Genomic DNA, 16,031 nt, shown 5'->3' with positions numbered 1-16,031 from the left:
ACATTGCTGTAGAGGTGTGGGCAGAATATTTTTCAAATGAAACATGCATGCTGCCTATAGAGATGGGCAGTATTTCTGTTACATGTATTTGAAATACGTATTTTAATTACTTCTGAGTATTTTGTATTACACTGGGCTGCCTATACCAAATGCCTGTCCGCACACATATGATTTATTGTTTATTTGGAAACAATTTAGAAGTAGTAGTTATGTTAGAAATAGGCTACAATGGCAAATTATTGTGGACCTGTCAGCATAATGTTTGATTTCAATTCTGAAACATTGTCTAAGCTACTCAAAACATATTGAAATGACATACAGCAGTAGCATAGATAGGCCTACTTCAAAGTAAAATATCAACTGTCGAGGTTCACCTGGTAAATTAGTCTGTAGGCAATAAAACGGCGCTGCCTTTGGGATCACATACAGAGAAACATAACCTATTTACATAGGCCCAATTAAATGAGAGATGCGCAGTCATGTTTTATGGCTACTTCAGAAATATGAACCCATCATTGCTAGAAAAGGTGAGGAATTTATTCTGCAATGGTCATGAAAATTAAATAATAGTAAATAGATTCCTAAATCAAATTATTTGAGATTTAAAAATATATATTTTTGCTCTTCTCACTAACGGCAAATGGCTGCATCTTGTGATTATGAATAAGCGTCATAATATCCCCCATTTGCAAAAAAAAGACTTAGTTCTACTTGCAGTACAATACTACAACCACTAGAAGATATGCGTACACATGGTCTAAAGACATTCTCACATCAAGGTCACTTTTTAGAAGTGGGAAAACTGGCGCACGCACATTTTGGGGTATATTTTTTTACATACTCACGTTTATAAATGAGGCCCCTGGTATCAACATTCCAATAGATTTCACAGGACCAAACATCCATTTTTTGAAGAAATGTTTAAACATCTCTAAAATGTGCTATATTAACTATCCCAGAAAAGTTTTTTTGTTTTACAGAGTGGCTGCGTGGACTAAATTCTCTGGATGCCACTTCCCAATAGGTAAACAACCGGACCGTCTGCACATGTGCGGGATTCTCTACTGTACACAGATTTGTTTTTATGTAGCCATTGCTCCCTCTGCTCCGCTTCCCTTCCTCCTGTTCTCACTCACCCACACATGATTGGATGTCTTTGTCTGGTGTAGAAACGTCACCAAATTGTTGTAACCATAAACAATCATTGTCTGTTGTAACTATAAACAACAATTTAATTTACCGCCCACACACATTGTACCCTATGTGCAGCAGACTGATCACTTGAATTGACTGCCTGTTGTTATTAACCAGGTTTCCAACAAACCTTTTTATGCGAATAAAGTGCATATCGATAAAAAAAACATGACAGGACTGATGGAAAGAAAAAACGTTTCGGTAAACTTTCCAATTGTCGATAAAACAAAATAGGCTAGACAAGGTGGGATCTTACTGTGTCGGTAAAATTAATTATGCTGAAATAACTTCCCAGAACCCGAGGTAGTAGGAACATATCGCCACAGCTTCTAAACATCACCGTTCATGCTAATAGCTAGCCAGCGTAACGTGCTAGCCATCCTGTAACGTGATGTACACCGTTTTCAAATAGAAAAAGTAAAGATGCCATCAGAGGCAGAATGATGTACAGTATGTCGGTGTGCAGAACACTATCCCAGTAAAAAGTAAACACACAATATTTTTTATACCAATGGCACTGACGCAGAACGCTATGACTACTATAGAGAACTGGAGGAGATTGTTGGACTCATCTCTGTGGGAGCTGGCTTGCCACTGGCAGTTTTTGAAGTGTCGAACTCTTCTTACAAAAGCAGCTGTGAATTGGCAAGAATAGGCAGTGTATTTCCATATTGCACAAACTAATCGAGTTCTGATTCAGAGGGTTCTCTTTGTTGCACACAAAAACAAAACAATACTGGCTCCTGGATGCAGCACACTTAGGCGAAGGTTCTAAGGGTTGCGCTAGATGGTGATGGGCAGAGATCTTCCGCTCCTGCCATAGGCTTCCAGTCAAGTCTCTTTCTGAGGCGCTCTGAAAGCAGACAATTCATCAGAGGCTAGCGGACGAGATGGCGTCTGTGGGAGCACGGACATCTCCATTGAGGCCATCTCCATTTTGAAGTAGTCCATTTTCTTTTTCTAATACTTCTATGAGTTGGTAAACAAACTAAAAGGGTGCATATGGCTACCTGGAAATGTGTTGGCGATTTACTGCCACCTCATGTTATGGAATGTTTGCGCACAAGTATAATTCATTGTCTGATCCCTCCTGATGACCTGAATGGAATTATGTGATCCTTCCTTAACCCATAGGAAGTCCCACCCAATTGGCTACTTAAGAGGGTGGAAGCCCTCAATGGCAATGTTCATGCAAAAATGTGTTATGTCCATGTAATGATCTCTATTGAATTGCCTGATGTCACGGCCTAGCGTCAACATCCTTGCCGGACACAACGTAGTAGCTAGCTAACTAGCTTGCGAGAAGGAGATCACAGACGTTATTTTTAATCAGTGCATTTCGCAAGTGGCTAGTTTGCATCCTCTGCCTTCACTAAAACCACTGCAAAGGTTTTGCCTGACAACTTTTCTCAAATCGCGACATTATGAGATGTCTTTCTACAAGCTACAAAAAGTGTTTGATTTTTCAGGCTTGGCCCTCCTACCCAAACTCAGGATTTGTTGGGAGAGTTGTCGGTCCGAAGAAAAACCTCCCCAGAATTTTTGTTGTTGTTGAAATGTCCAAGAGAATCTAACATGTGCTGTTGCTCTAGGTCCGGGATTTCCGAGACTACTAGCTAACAGGGAAGAACTAGAACCTACAACGCAAACATGGCTGCTAGCCTCCCATGCAGGCTACTTTCTGTCCCTAACACCAAAAACGGAATAATATAAAATACAAATGTTTTTATCAAACTAAAACTGAATAAAAACGAGTAAATCAAGTCGGAAAATTATCAAACTTAACTGAATACATTTAAAAAACAGATCTTTCCATCAAAAATCTAATATAGAAACAGAAAACTATAATAACCTTGGAATGGAGAACAGTGCTCATTTAATAAAGTTAGATCAAAGCTGAATCAATATCTGCAAGATCACATAATGATTCATTAGTATTCTACATAACTGAATATAATAGTTTAGTAAGACCAAAACATCCACCTCATTTTTTAATGAGATTTAAGCTAAATATGTGCTTTGATTGAAATAAAACACTGAAAAGATACAGTATAACATCTGCTTTAAAAGTTGTTCACAAAAACACTGTACATAATTCAAAAATATCTAAATGCATTTTCCCCATGAAAATGGTTGGCATGCAGATGCTGCTCGGATGTTTCACCCGTAAAAAGTGACTACCGTAATAATAATTCACGATTGTGTAGTGAGAAACGTGAAGAGGGAAGGTGAGCAGAAGCTAAAAAAAAAAAAAAACTAAAGGTAAAGTAACAAAGTGCAGAACGTGATACAGTTGTTCTGGGGAAGAGGCTTCCAGGGGTTGGCAGGACAGGAGAGGGCCGTTGATTTGAACGTGCAGCCTCAGCTTTTTTTTGTTTTTTACTTGAATTCTAATTTTCACGAGCTAATTCAATACCTCTCTACTACCTATTCTACTGGTGCAGTTTGTTAACCCTGGTCCTGGGGACCCAAAGGGGTGAACCATTTGGTTTTTGCCCGTAGCACTACACTAGCCTCGTATAACCAGCCTGATCCTGCGAGCTTATATAAATGATCCGTGCAGCAAATTATTTATGCATGCTTGCGAGATCAGGCTGGTTGTACGAGGCTAGCACTACACATATGATTCCACTAATTAACTCATCATCAACCCTTTGATTAATTGAATCAGTTGTGTAGTGCTAGGGCAAAAACTAAATAGTGCACTTCTTTGTGTCCCCTGGACCAAGATAAAGAAACACCGCATCTGGTGTATTACCTCCAGCGTAGACCACCTTCTTCCAGGCCTGTGACTCCAGGACCCTGTCGTGAGGGTAGAAGCCCTGGTTGACCATGAAGAGGATCATGGCCACAGCAGTGACACGCAGGATCACCATGTTACCTCCGGTCAGCAGGGAGAGACAGGCCAGGATGGCAGAAGAGTAGATACATGGCAGGCCACGGTACATGAAGGGGATGCCTGGAGATGAAAAACCACAGAAAAAGAAACAAGACCTAAATGAAGACTGAATCTGACATTATTCAGTCTTTATTCAGCCTAGACTGTACTTTGAATGATAAATACATGAAGACTGAAATTGATCATGCCATCATTTCACGTTTTCTTTCTGCGTCACTTACCGCTGGAGAAGAAGCAGAGGCGGACAAACACAGACAGGACATAGCACATGCACAGGATGTTGTCCATTAAGGCATGTGTCCTCAGGAGCAATGATGTTGCAATCCCAAAGGTTGTGAAATCTGCAAAATCATCCAGTTTAGCACCTGAACCAGAGAGAAAGACAGGAAGTGACTAGTTATATATTTGTCTCATGACTTGTCTCACATGACAGATTAATGTCTACATGCTGTGAGGTTAGTTCACTGCTAACATAAGACAAAACAAGTTAATCTAATCTTGTTTATGTCTACTTCTCCCTTTCCTGTGTGCGCGTTTGTGTAAAAAGGGTCCATCTGTAGTGGAAATGTCGGTGTCAGCATTTAAGGCCTGCCACTTTCCTTTGTAAACAACATTCCCAAATGCCACAGTCTGTTTGTCCCCCCAGAGCAGGGAGCATGTTGTCACCGAGCGACGAGCAGGAGGTGATTCTGATCCCAGCTCCAATGAACGAGATGGAATTTCACAGCACAGGGGTCAACAATTTCAGCAATTTCAGATATGTTGAGGGCCCAAAGCATTGGGATAAAACAGACAATTGGAGCATGAGCCCCCCGAATCAGACTGCTTAGTCGGAAAGGGAAAGTTCAATTGACACAAAAACGGGGGCACAACAACAGCCACCTGCAAAGTCATGCAGAAAAACACTGATGGAACACAAAGCCCCTGAAATATCTGGGTGACGATGCACTGTTGTGCACCTGCTGGGAGCTATTTCAGGCAGCCGTGGGATCCATAGCCGTGTAGACGTGACTATCTGCACACAGGAGGTCGTTATGTATAAAGCCACCTATGTGCCTTTTTATTACGTCATATCCCGTTGTGATCACTTGAGAATATGCTGTGTCGTATACAATAGGAGTTTGCTTAACTTTTTTATTGAATCATTAGCTAGGCTATTTCCTAATAATACGCAACAGTCTACGGCAGACAGAATTCAACAAAGACATGGAACCCGTGCAATGCAGAGAAGATAATTTACTGAACTACATACAGAGATAGAAGCCGATCAGCACAGCTAAATGACAGCAAGTACACTTACTGCAACGAGATTCGTTTTTTCTTTGGTTTGCTGTCACTTAAGTTCCCTTTGGATTCGCCCTTACATTCAAGAATGTTTTTAATGGCGTCTTTGTAACCAAACTTGTTGCAGTATGCAACCTACTGTCCCATAGGAGAACCCTTTTTGGTTCCAGGTAAAAAAAACTATTTTGGGTTCCATGTAGAACCCTCTGATTAAACCCAACAGTTTAACATGGAACCAAAAGGGTTCTTCTAAGGGTTCTCCTATGGGGACTGGATAGCACCTTTTTTGTTTATGCGGATTGGGTTCTACCTCTAAAATATGCATATACAGTGCATTTGGAAAGTATTCAGACCCCTTGACGTTTGTTACGTTACAGCCTTATTCAAAGTAAGCCCCAGTCTGAGGTCCTGAGTGCTCTGGAGTGAAGATCTCTGTACTTTGCAACGTTCATCTTTCCCTCGATCCTGACGAGTCTCCCAGTCTCTGCCGCTGAAAAACATCCCCTCAGCATGATGCTGCCGCCGCCATGCTTCACCGTAGGGATGGTGCCAGGTTTCCTCCAGACGTGACGCTTGGCATTCAGGCCAAATAGTTCAATCTCCACAGAGGAACTCTGGAGCGCCAGAGTGACCATCGGGTTCTTGGTCACATCCCTGACTAAGGCCCTTCTCCCCCCGATTGCTAAGTGGCAGGGCAGCCAGCTCTAGGAAGAATCTTGGTGGTTCCAAACTTCTTCCATTTAAGAATGAGGAAGGCCAGTGTTCTTGGGGACCTTCAATGCTGCAGAATTGTTTTGGTACCCTTCCCCAGATCTGTGCCTTGACACAATCCTGTCTCGGAGCTCTACAAACAATTCCTTCGACCTCATGGTTTGGTTTTTGCTGACATGGCTGTCAACGGTGGGACCTTATGTGACAGGTGTGTGCCTTTCCAAATGATGTCCATTCAATTGAATTTACCACAGGTGGACTCCAATCAAGTTGTAGAAACATCTCAAGGATGATCAATAGAAACAGGATGCACATGAGCTCAATTTTGAGTCTCATAAATGGTCTAAATACTTATGTAAGGTTTCTGTTTTTATTTTTTAATACATTTGCAAAAATGTCTAAACCTGTTTTCGCTTTATGGGGTATTGTGTGGATATTGATGAGGGACAAATGTATTTGATCCATTTTAGAATAAGGCTGTAACGTAACAAAATGTGGGGGCAAAAAATCAAGGGGTCTGAATACTTTCCGAATGCACTGTAGGTAAATGATCTTCTGAATTATACATGGCTCCTTTTATTTGTCTTTTAAAGGTCGTAACCGTTGCCCATTAGGCCATTTGATCCATCAGCTATAATGACCAGCGCCAGTAATAGATGGCTGGGTTGTGTGCATCACTAGCCTGATCCTGTTTGTGGTGTCTTACCCTCTCATAGTCCTTGTCATAACTACATGTTTCAGGCTAGTGAATCATCAGTGTCGCAGTTGAAGTTTAGCCCCGGCTAGAGGTAATGGACACCACTCCACTCACCTAGTGGAGAGCATGCATCCAGTCGCCTGGCAACTGCCCCATCTGCCAAATCCAGCAGGTAGCCAATCAGGACCAGCCAGCAGGCTGCATGTTGGTGGCTGCAAAAGGAGGGTCAAATGTTGGGTTGCAGTTTTACAATATAGAAATGACAATACATGATACAAATGTAAATACACAGTAACCTATAGATTACTTGTTTATTACCACTGTACTTAAGGCAAAGTCACACCAAGGGCTGCTTTTTATTTTTGGATTAACTTGTGGCTTTTACAGAGTAAGAAAAACACACAAATATCATACAAGAAAACAAGGCAAAAAAACTATAAACGCAGGGGAATAAAGAGCATAACTTAGATACAAAACTAGACAAACAAGATGAACAGACAAAACAATTTTTTAAAAACTACATTTTTGACAGCATCACTTTTAATTTAAACAACACTTTCCATACATGTTTGTCCATGGAAGAAGTGGTCATTAAGTGACTTTTCCCCCTGAATGCTAAAACACAGGAGATAAAGGTGCTCAAAGTTGACCCATTTTGCATACCACCAATACCATGACACATCCATGTCTTCATCACTGGAAAATATAAATATTTGAGTTTCATATAATTTCAAAGCTTACAGTGTGGTCAAACTATTTTATTATTAATTTCTCACTAATTTATGTTAGAGATTTTCTTTTTTTCTATTACAATATAAAAAAATCTAGAAATGATTTTTTTTTAAGTTTGGCAACCCTGTTTGTAAGCTATTAAATTATATCTCAGTGTATATTTTCCATTTCCTACAATGACCAAATATGTATGGAAGGTTTTGTTCAAGTCAAACGGGGTGCTGTCAAATTCAAATGGATTTATGCAGATCATAGACATACAAGCACCAGACTACACAATAACAGAGGTCAAGTATGTAAAGAGTAAAAAAAGCCAACATAAAGTGCATTCGTAAAGTATTCAGGCCCCTTGACTTTTCCCACATTTTGTTACGTTACATCCTTATTCTAAAATGGATCAAATATTTTTTGCACCTCATAAATCTACACACAATACCCCATAAAGCGAAAACAGGTTTTAGAATTTGCTAATTTATATATATAAAAAAAAAAAAAATAGAAATACCTTACTTAACTATTCAGACCCTTAGCTATGAGACTCGATATTCAGATCAGGTGCATTCCGTTTCCATTGATCATCCTTGAGGTGTTTCTACAACTTGATTAGAGTCCACCTGTGGTAAATTCAATTGTTTGGACATGATTTGGAAAGGCACACACCTGTCTATATAAGGTCCCACAATTGAAAGTGCATGTCAGAGCAAAAACCAAGCCATGAGCTCAAAGGAATTGTCCGTAGAGCTCCGAGACAGGATTGTGTCGAGGCACAGATCTGGGGAAGGGTACCAAAACATTTCTGCAGCATTGCAGGTCCCCAAGAACACAGTGGCCTCCATCATTCTTAAATGGAAGAAGTTTGGAACCACCAATACTCTCCCTAGAGCTGGCCGCCCTGCCAAACTTAGCAATCGGGGGAGAAGGGCCTTGTTCAGGGAGGTGACCAAGAACCCGATGGTCACTCTGGCGCTCCAGAGTTCCTCTGTGGAGATTGAACTATTTGGCTTGAATGCCAAGCGTCACGTCTGGAGGAAACCTGGCACCATCGCTACGGTGAAGCATTGCGGTGGCAGCATCATGCTGTGGGGATGTTTTTCAGCGGCAGGGACTGAGAGACTAGTCAGGATCGAGGGAAAGATGAACGAAGCATAGTACAGAGAGATCTTCACTCCAGAGTGCTCAGGACCTCAGACTGGGGCAAAGGTTTACCTTCCAACAGGACAACGACCCTAAGCACACTTCGGTACAAGTCTCTGAATGTTCTTGAGTGGCCCAGCCAGAGCCCGGACTTGAAGCCGATTGAACATCTCGAGAGACCTGAAAATAGCTGTGCAGCAACGCTCCCCATCCAACCTAACAGCGCTTGAGAGGATCTGCAGAGAAGAACGTGAGAAACTCCCCAAATACAGGTGTGCAAAGCTTGTAGAGTCATACTCAAAAATACTTGAGACTTATTGCTGCCAAAGGTGCTTCAACAAAGTAGTGAGTAAAGGGTCTGAATACTTATGTAAATGTGACCATTTTTTATTTGTAATACTTAAGCAAAATTTTAAAAATAAATAAACTGTTTTTGTTTTGTCATTATGGGGTATTGTGTGTAGATTGATGAGGGGGAAATGTATTTAATCCATTTTAGAATAAGGCTGTAACGTAACAACATTTTGAAAAAGTCAAGGGGTTTGAATACTTCCCGAATGCACTGTAGAGTAGGAGAACTTTCAAGTAACGGAATCGCACCAGGCCAGGCAGTCCTGAAATTAAATGTGGGCTTTGTTTTGGCCAAGTTAGTTCAAAAAGGGGTCCCACATCTTAAAGAACTGTTAAGGCTTATTTTTCAATGCTGTAGAGAAAGAATCATTGGGAATTCATTCAATGATCCTTTGTTCCCATTGACTTCTTGAGGGAGCCTTATTAGATGGCCACAGCAGAAGAATACATTTGTAGTTAAGTGTTAAATCCTCATCTCTTGTTCCCAGTATACAATACTTTTCACCCAGCTGGAGAGAGCATTCAAATAAACTTTATCAATCTCCTGTAGAACCTCTGACCACATTTTTCAATGGAAGGCTAATTCCAGAAACAATGAATGAAAACCTTCCGTACCCTGAAACTATTACAAAGACTAGACCAATTAGGGTTAATTCTATACCTAGACACAGGAGTGACATGCAGTCGACGTAGGATCTTAAAATTGCCTTTAGGGCAGCTTTGTTGACAGAAAATATCGTAAACGGTATCTTCTACCTACTGACGGCTTTTCATGCCATATACACTTCAGAAACAGTATATTATTTAACACCACCAATGCTTTGAGGGTTGATGTGTGCTGCATGTTTTAGAGCCGACGGTCAGACGACCTGACCTTGATAAGCTGCTTGTGTTCATCTGTCTTCCCTCAACAGCTCAGCCTCTTTTTTTTTTGGCAGGATATGCGCTTGTGTCAACCGTCAACAGAACATTCAAAAAAGAAAAGCCTCACAAATATAACAAAGATGTATGCTATAATAACATTACACTGCCACTGTCTATGCTAGCTATAGTATGGTTTTGTCAAAGAAAATCAGATACTGCATGCTGTGTTCACTCACCCGTTCAGGCTGCAGAGAATAGAGGCCATGCCCATGAGCATGTTGGCCATAGACAGAGCATTGGCTGCATTTTTGCGTACAAACTCCTTGAGCTGGACACCCGTGGCCTGCTCGCTTAGAAATAGCTTATTGGTGCGCTGGAAGAAACCTGAGAACAGTGAGGACAGTGATTGCTATTAGCTGGTGGTCTATGTTAGATTCACTTAGCTGCTCTTAAGAGGATTGTAGCTAAAACACTACAGATATGATAGTACCATATCATATCTGATGGCCATTATCTAAACTGCTGTACAGTATGTAAATCCTGTTTAAACGGATATGTCAAACAAACCAAACACGCAAAAGATAATCATTCCTTTAACCAATATTTTCTTTGCAAATTATCAGCTTTAACGTGTTTGGCTTGCTACTTGTGGCCCCTCAATACCAGGACAGAATCAGAAGCTGTACCAAGATATGAAAAAAGATGAATGCAAATGAAAGGGAAAAAGTCAAACCTCATGCACCCAACCTACTGTACAGCATCCAACCTACAGTAGTACTAGTAACCAGCAGATTTCAAGTATAGGCGAGAACCTAAATAAAATTCACAAGTGGTTTAGGTTGTGCTTCAAAAAAAATATATAGTTGTTACACAGTATTAAATAATGTATTTGTTATCAAAGAATGAACATTTGCAAAGAAACTTCATTTTTTATATACAAATTGTACATTATTTACAAACCTATGCAAGATTGATTCATGTAGCTAATAAAAAGTAGTAGCACTTACCAAGAAGTATGTAAGTTTATTGGAGACCCACCATTCGATAGACTAATCCACTTTTCAGAATAGGGGCTGGCACAGTATGTACAGTAACCATCATTTGGTAGTGTTAATATTCTCATAGTCATTGCCACACGGAATACTTATTCAGCAAATATATAGTGCATGTATAGCTGAGACAGGCTGGTGGGGAGAGAGTAAGTGACTGTCCACACATGGTACTATACTATAGTAAGGGACTGTCCACAAATAGTATAAGAGATAATGAGTCTACTGGGCTGTTGATTAATTAGGCTAGTTGACTGGCAAAACAGTGACCTGGAACAATGACAAAGGACATGACAGCAATGTTCACATGGATGGGTAGCTTTTAAAAAGGGTCAATAGCAGTTTGCTTGTTCTGGTTTTTTTCATAGCTTGTATTTTGTGGAAATTTCATAGTAATTACATAATTTCCTTATACATTTGTTATGTGAAAGCCAAGTATTGTTATATCAAAGTTCCTATCAGTGTAATACAGTGTAATTCCACCATTACGGTTATTAAAGTAATCGAAGAGTGTAAGGGCAATTTAATGTTGACTTTCATTGAATTAATGATGCAGGAATCTTGAAGCATTAAAAGGCATCATAGATAGGTTATCTTACTTAAAAAGCTGGAAGGTCCAGTGACGCTAGATACTTCACTATGGCCAGGGCTGTTTTTTGTCCTTGCAATGCTGAGGGGTTTCAAAGAAGGCAAACAAAGGGATCTTTGTTCTTGAGTGTCTGTGGCTTCGCTATGGAGTTTGGATTTCACACAGAAGTTAATAAGCCGAGGTGATAAAAGTAGCCAAGAGAGTATTCTCTGCCGACAAAGACCCATATACCTCTACATAAAATAAACATAAATAAGAAGTTACCATAGAAACCCTTTTTAAAACTAAAATAGTCTAACAAACTAACGTCTGTACGTGAAAAAGGGTTAAAGTCATGTTCCTACTATTCTGTTTTGCACACAGAACTTCGTGTGATTCCAAAGCCAGTCGAGTTCAAGAGACTCTTCATCTGAAAGAAAACAGTGTATGAGACATAGCACAAGCCAACAACAACTTTTAAGAAGTTCACTTGACAAGCATGCTTCTCATTTCTGATTTACATTTTACATTACTTGGCTTTCGACAACCTAACCAGAAAACCCCAAATAGTACACTATGGCAAATCAATAAGCAGATACATTTACAGTATCTGCCACTAATCTTTGTCTGTTTGCCTAGAATGTCAACAAATATTAAAAAAATATTGAAATATTGACCCAGTTAGCGACTCTTCCGGAAAAATAAAAAAATGTGCCAGCTTGTGTTTCATAACTCAATGGAAGGATTCGCCAGGTCTGATCCCTAATCCGGCCAGTCAATACTGTCTCACCACTGATAAATTCCACCAAGTATCAAGCCAGAGCCAGATACATTCACACTTTTAAGTTTATATATTTCTGGGCTTATATTCACAGTGTCTCAGAGTAGAAGTGCTGATCTAGGATCAGTTTAGCCTTTTAGATCATAAGCAGTAAGACAGGGGGGACCTACTCTGAGACGCTCTGTGAATACAGGCCCAGGATGTCTACCTATTAAGACGAGCATGGGGGGCAAATTTCACAACTGGGAAATTATGGAATATGTACATTTAAAAAAAACGTCATGCTCCCACTAACTGAGAAATAATTTTCTATTACAAAAATGATGAAAAATAATTTCAAAAACAAGATATTATCGTAGCATTATATTCTACCTAATCACATACAACCTGCATTAACATTTGATTATAGATTTAATTCTGATGAGTAACTATGTATCATCCACTCTATAATTTAATAGTTGACAACTTGCTATATAACTCTAAGCTAGTATAAGTACAAGGAAAAAAACGGATCTAAGTTGTGAAAAAAATAAACCGACACCGGTTTTGCATGATTCTTACCAGACCTTGGCTCTAGTGTTGACAGAGAATCACAACCATGTCATGCACATTTGTCCAGGGGCATCCAGCAATAAGCACTTACCAGAGGATGGAGTCAGCAGAATCATGATTCTCTCTGCGTCAATCTGCCCACAGCACAGCAGCTGGAAAACAGTCTACATTTAGAGAATGTTACCCAGAAACAGATTAAACCTAGTTCTGGACTGAAAAGCATACTTCACGAAAAGCTTAAAATAGAATTTTCAGTCCACAACTAGACTTCACGAAAACTGGCCCATCCACTTGCCTTTTGCATGAGTTGGATTGATATTAAAAGTTGTTCTATTGGCAGGGCATGATGAAGAGCAGTTGGGCAAATTGAGAATGCTCTGAGGTTGCCCCATTGGACAGGATACATTTTTTTAAACTGCAAGAATTCCAGTAGCCTAAAACTATTTCTGGTTCCGGCCCATTGTTTAATTGAAAGATGGACAATCAGTATATTCAAATAATGTCACCTCAAAACATAACACTCAATTGTTATTTTTCTTTAATAGCATAATAGCAAATCATCATGCGTTTCAAACCAATATTATACTGCCTTATTCCTTGACTCAAGTTAGGTTACATACTGAAGGAAGGCCATCATCCAGTATATACTGTGTCCAGGAATGCCTTACTGACTGAACGTCAATGACTTTATTTTCATTAGGCCATCTATCAGTCTTAATGTCATTATCAACTTCATAACAAGTAACATAAAAATGACTGCTACAATAGCTAATGGCGCACATAAATCATGTCTTATTTAGAGCTTGAGGTTTTAAACCATGTCTATTTGTCAATTATGGTATGCTACAAAACAATTAGCACTACTGGTTTAATCCTCTACAGTTGATAATTGACCGAGCAATCTTCTAATCATTCTCGGAATGGACTCTGATAGGCATAAATGAACACTGTATGCCTGCAGTACCTCAATCACCCATCAATATCTTGGAAGTCATGTAGCACACTATAACAGCCTTATCTAGTCTAGTCAAATACACTCATATATAAGATTGAAAATGACAAAGGAACATCTATTTCAAAAGCAATAATTCTAGTTCATTAACTACATGATAAATGTACTACAACATCCTACACACTTAAAAGTACTGGATTATTTAGCTACAATGCCATGGATTACAAGGCAGTCAGTGCTGCTCACCTATGCTATTGGTTGACCCTATTGGTTGAGCCAGTGGGTGTGCGCCATAGAGATGGATAGAGGTCTCATCTTTGTCTCAATGCATTATGGTGTCTGACAGCCTCAATGTCGCTGCCCATGCCATCTCCATTTGTGGCTGTGGATCCAACTTTTTCAGGATATTTAATTTTTGTTGAGTTTTGGCCACGTGAGAGAAATGTGGTGGTGTATTTGTCGTACAGTAGCCTAACTTTATACTATGCTATTATATTTTGTGTAAAATGAAAATGTTGTGGTTGAAGTGTTTCCATGACCCATTTAGGCAAATTGCGCAATAATAAAATTGGCGACAGCTTGTATGCCCTCCCAACCTATCTGTTTCATGTCTCAGATAGTAAATTATTGCATTCTATCATGTGGGCTAATTTTTTACATTCTAATAATACTCATGTGTCAATGTATCGCCAGTCCGTGCCATGGTGAAACTTGCCAGCCAACCAGAAAAGCAAGGTGAAGCAATGCACACATTGTTGAAAGTCAGGACAATCGTTGTCCTGCAAATAAACTTTATTTTTATAGTTGAAAAATGTAGTTTGCAAGCAAAAGACACTTAGAATTAAATGTCGAGTGGAGCTTTCTTGTGACATCACGTGCCTCTTGTAACTTCTAAATTATTCAGCAACCCTCATGTATTAGAAAAACAGTTTCCATCATTTTTCACAATAAAAAAATGTTCAAAATAAATCCACTCGAACGGATAAAAATATTTATCTTTAGAAAATGTATCCTACTGTCGCGGGAGACCCATGGGGCGGCGCACAATTGGACCAGCGTAGTCCGGGCTAGGGGAGGGTTTGGCCGGCAGGAATGTCCTTCTCCCATCACGCACTAGCGACTCCTGTGGCAGACCGGTCGGTGTGCACGCTAACATAGTCGCCAGGTGCACGGTGTTTCTGCCGGCTGGCTTCCGGGTTAAGTGGGCATTGTGTCAAGAAGCGCCTCTCCTGAGTCCGTACGGGAGTTGCAGGGATGAGACAAGACTAACTACCAATTGGATACCACGAAATTGGGGAGAAAACAATGTTTATAAAAATAATTTATCCTATATCCATTACAATTATTTTTTTGGGCAACATTGCTTTTGTCTAATAATCATGAGTAGATGGAAACCTTTCTACTGGCTGATAGCTCCCAACCCATAAAATTGCTGAAGCCCTCAATGGCAATGTCCATGCTAAAATGTGTTATATTCAAGTTGAGACCTCTACCTATCTCTATTGTGTGCGCACACTACGCAGTTTCTTCAGTACAATAGCCACGCGCAACTAGATAAATTCCTTACTAACCTTAGAAAAAATATTGCAGTCAGAGTTCAGTATGGTGCAAATACTGCGTCCTACATACGTTTTTTTTTTTACTGCAGTAATTTTGCAGTATAACTGCAATTACTGCGTCCAAAATATCACCGTCGACTGCAGTTACTGCACATTTACTACAGTTTCAAAACTAAAATCTTTTTCGTAAGGGTTGCCCCTAAAATGTGTAAACTCGGGCGTTAAACGCATCATTCTCACAGTATAATAATTTGCTAAATACAAAAACAAAATGGTTGCTGCAATTTATTTTATACAAAGTGCGTCACACATTTAGGGGACAAAATCTACAATCCATTGCCTTTCTAAATAGAATTTACTGAAATGCTTATAATAATTATATATATAAGTCAACAATAGATTTTCTGCGCACTATGTAAACTGATTTGAGGATAGTTTAAACTGTCTGACTTACCTGGAAGGACCTAAAGATGATGCTGAAATAGTGCAAATGATTGACACGGCTTCAATGGAACTAAGCAATCGTATTAAATGAATCTCTTCTGTAATAATTACTTCTTCATGTGTACAAAGTGGTTGTTTATTGCATCCCAATAACGTTTCAGTGGTTCACCTGTAAAAAGCATCTCAGTCTGCTTCTCTGCGCGCCTGCTTTTAAAGTCCAACAGAAGAATCCGCTAGAATATTCCACCGGATGTGACGCA

The 16,031-nt window shown here is 39.7% G+C and overlaps 1 protein-coding gene across 7 annotated transcripts in view; it reads right to left on the bottom strand.

The window, feature by feature from the left end:
- LOC129860678 (transmembrane protein 269-like) overlaps positions 1–16,031 on the bottom strand; it is a 21,638-nt gene extending 5,607 nt beyond the window's left edge. Inside the window, exons 1-7 of one of the 7 annotated variants that reach the window (XM_055931319.1) lie at positions 15,782–16,030; positions 12,908–12,968; positions 11,849–11,913; positions 10,103–10,250; positions 6,900–6,997; positions 4,315–4,458; positions 3,953–4,153 (exon numbers count right to left, since the gene is read on the bottom strand). In XM_055931319.1, coding sequence (XP_055787294.1) covers positions 3,953–4,153; positions 4,315–4,458; positions 6,900–6,997; positions 10,103–10,152 — 493 coding nt within the window. In that variant the 5' untranslated portion in view covers positions 10,153–10,250; positions 11,849–11,913; positions 12,908–12,968; positions 15,782–16,030. Of the gene's footprint in view, positions 1–3,952; positions 4,154–4,314; positions 4,459–6,899; positions 6,998–10,102; positions 12,969–15,781 lie in introns of all 7 variants that reach the window. The other 6 variants (XM_055931314.1, XM_055931313.1, XM_055931315.1 and 3 more) reach the window with 6 other exon arrangements.

Source organism: Salvelinus fontinalis, chromosome 8 (genome assembly GCF_029448725.1).
Source record: "Salvelinus fontinalis isolate EN_2023a chromosome 8, ASM2944872v1, whole genome shotgun sequence".
NCBI lineage: Eukaryota > Metazoa > Chordata > Actinopteri > Salmoniformes > Salmonidae > Salvelinus > Salvelinus fontinalis.
This window is presented reverse-complemented; position numbering and strand designations above follow the sequence as displayed.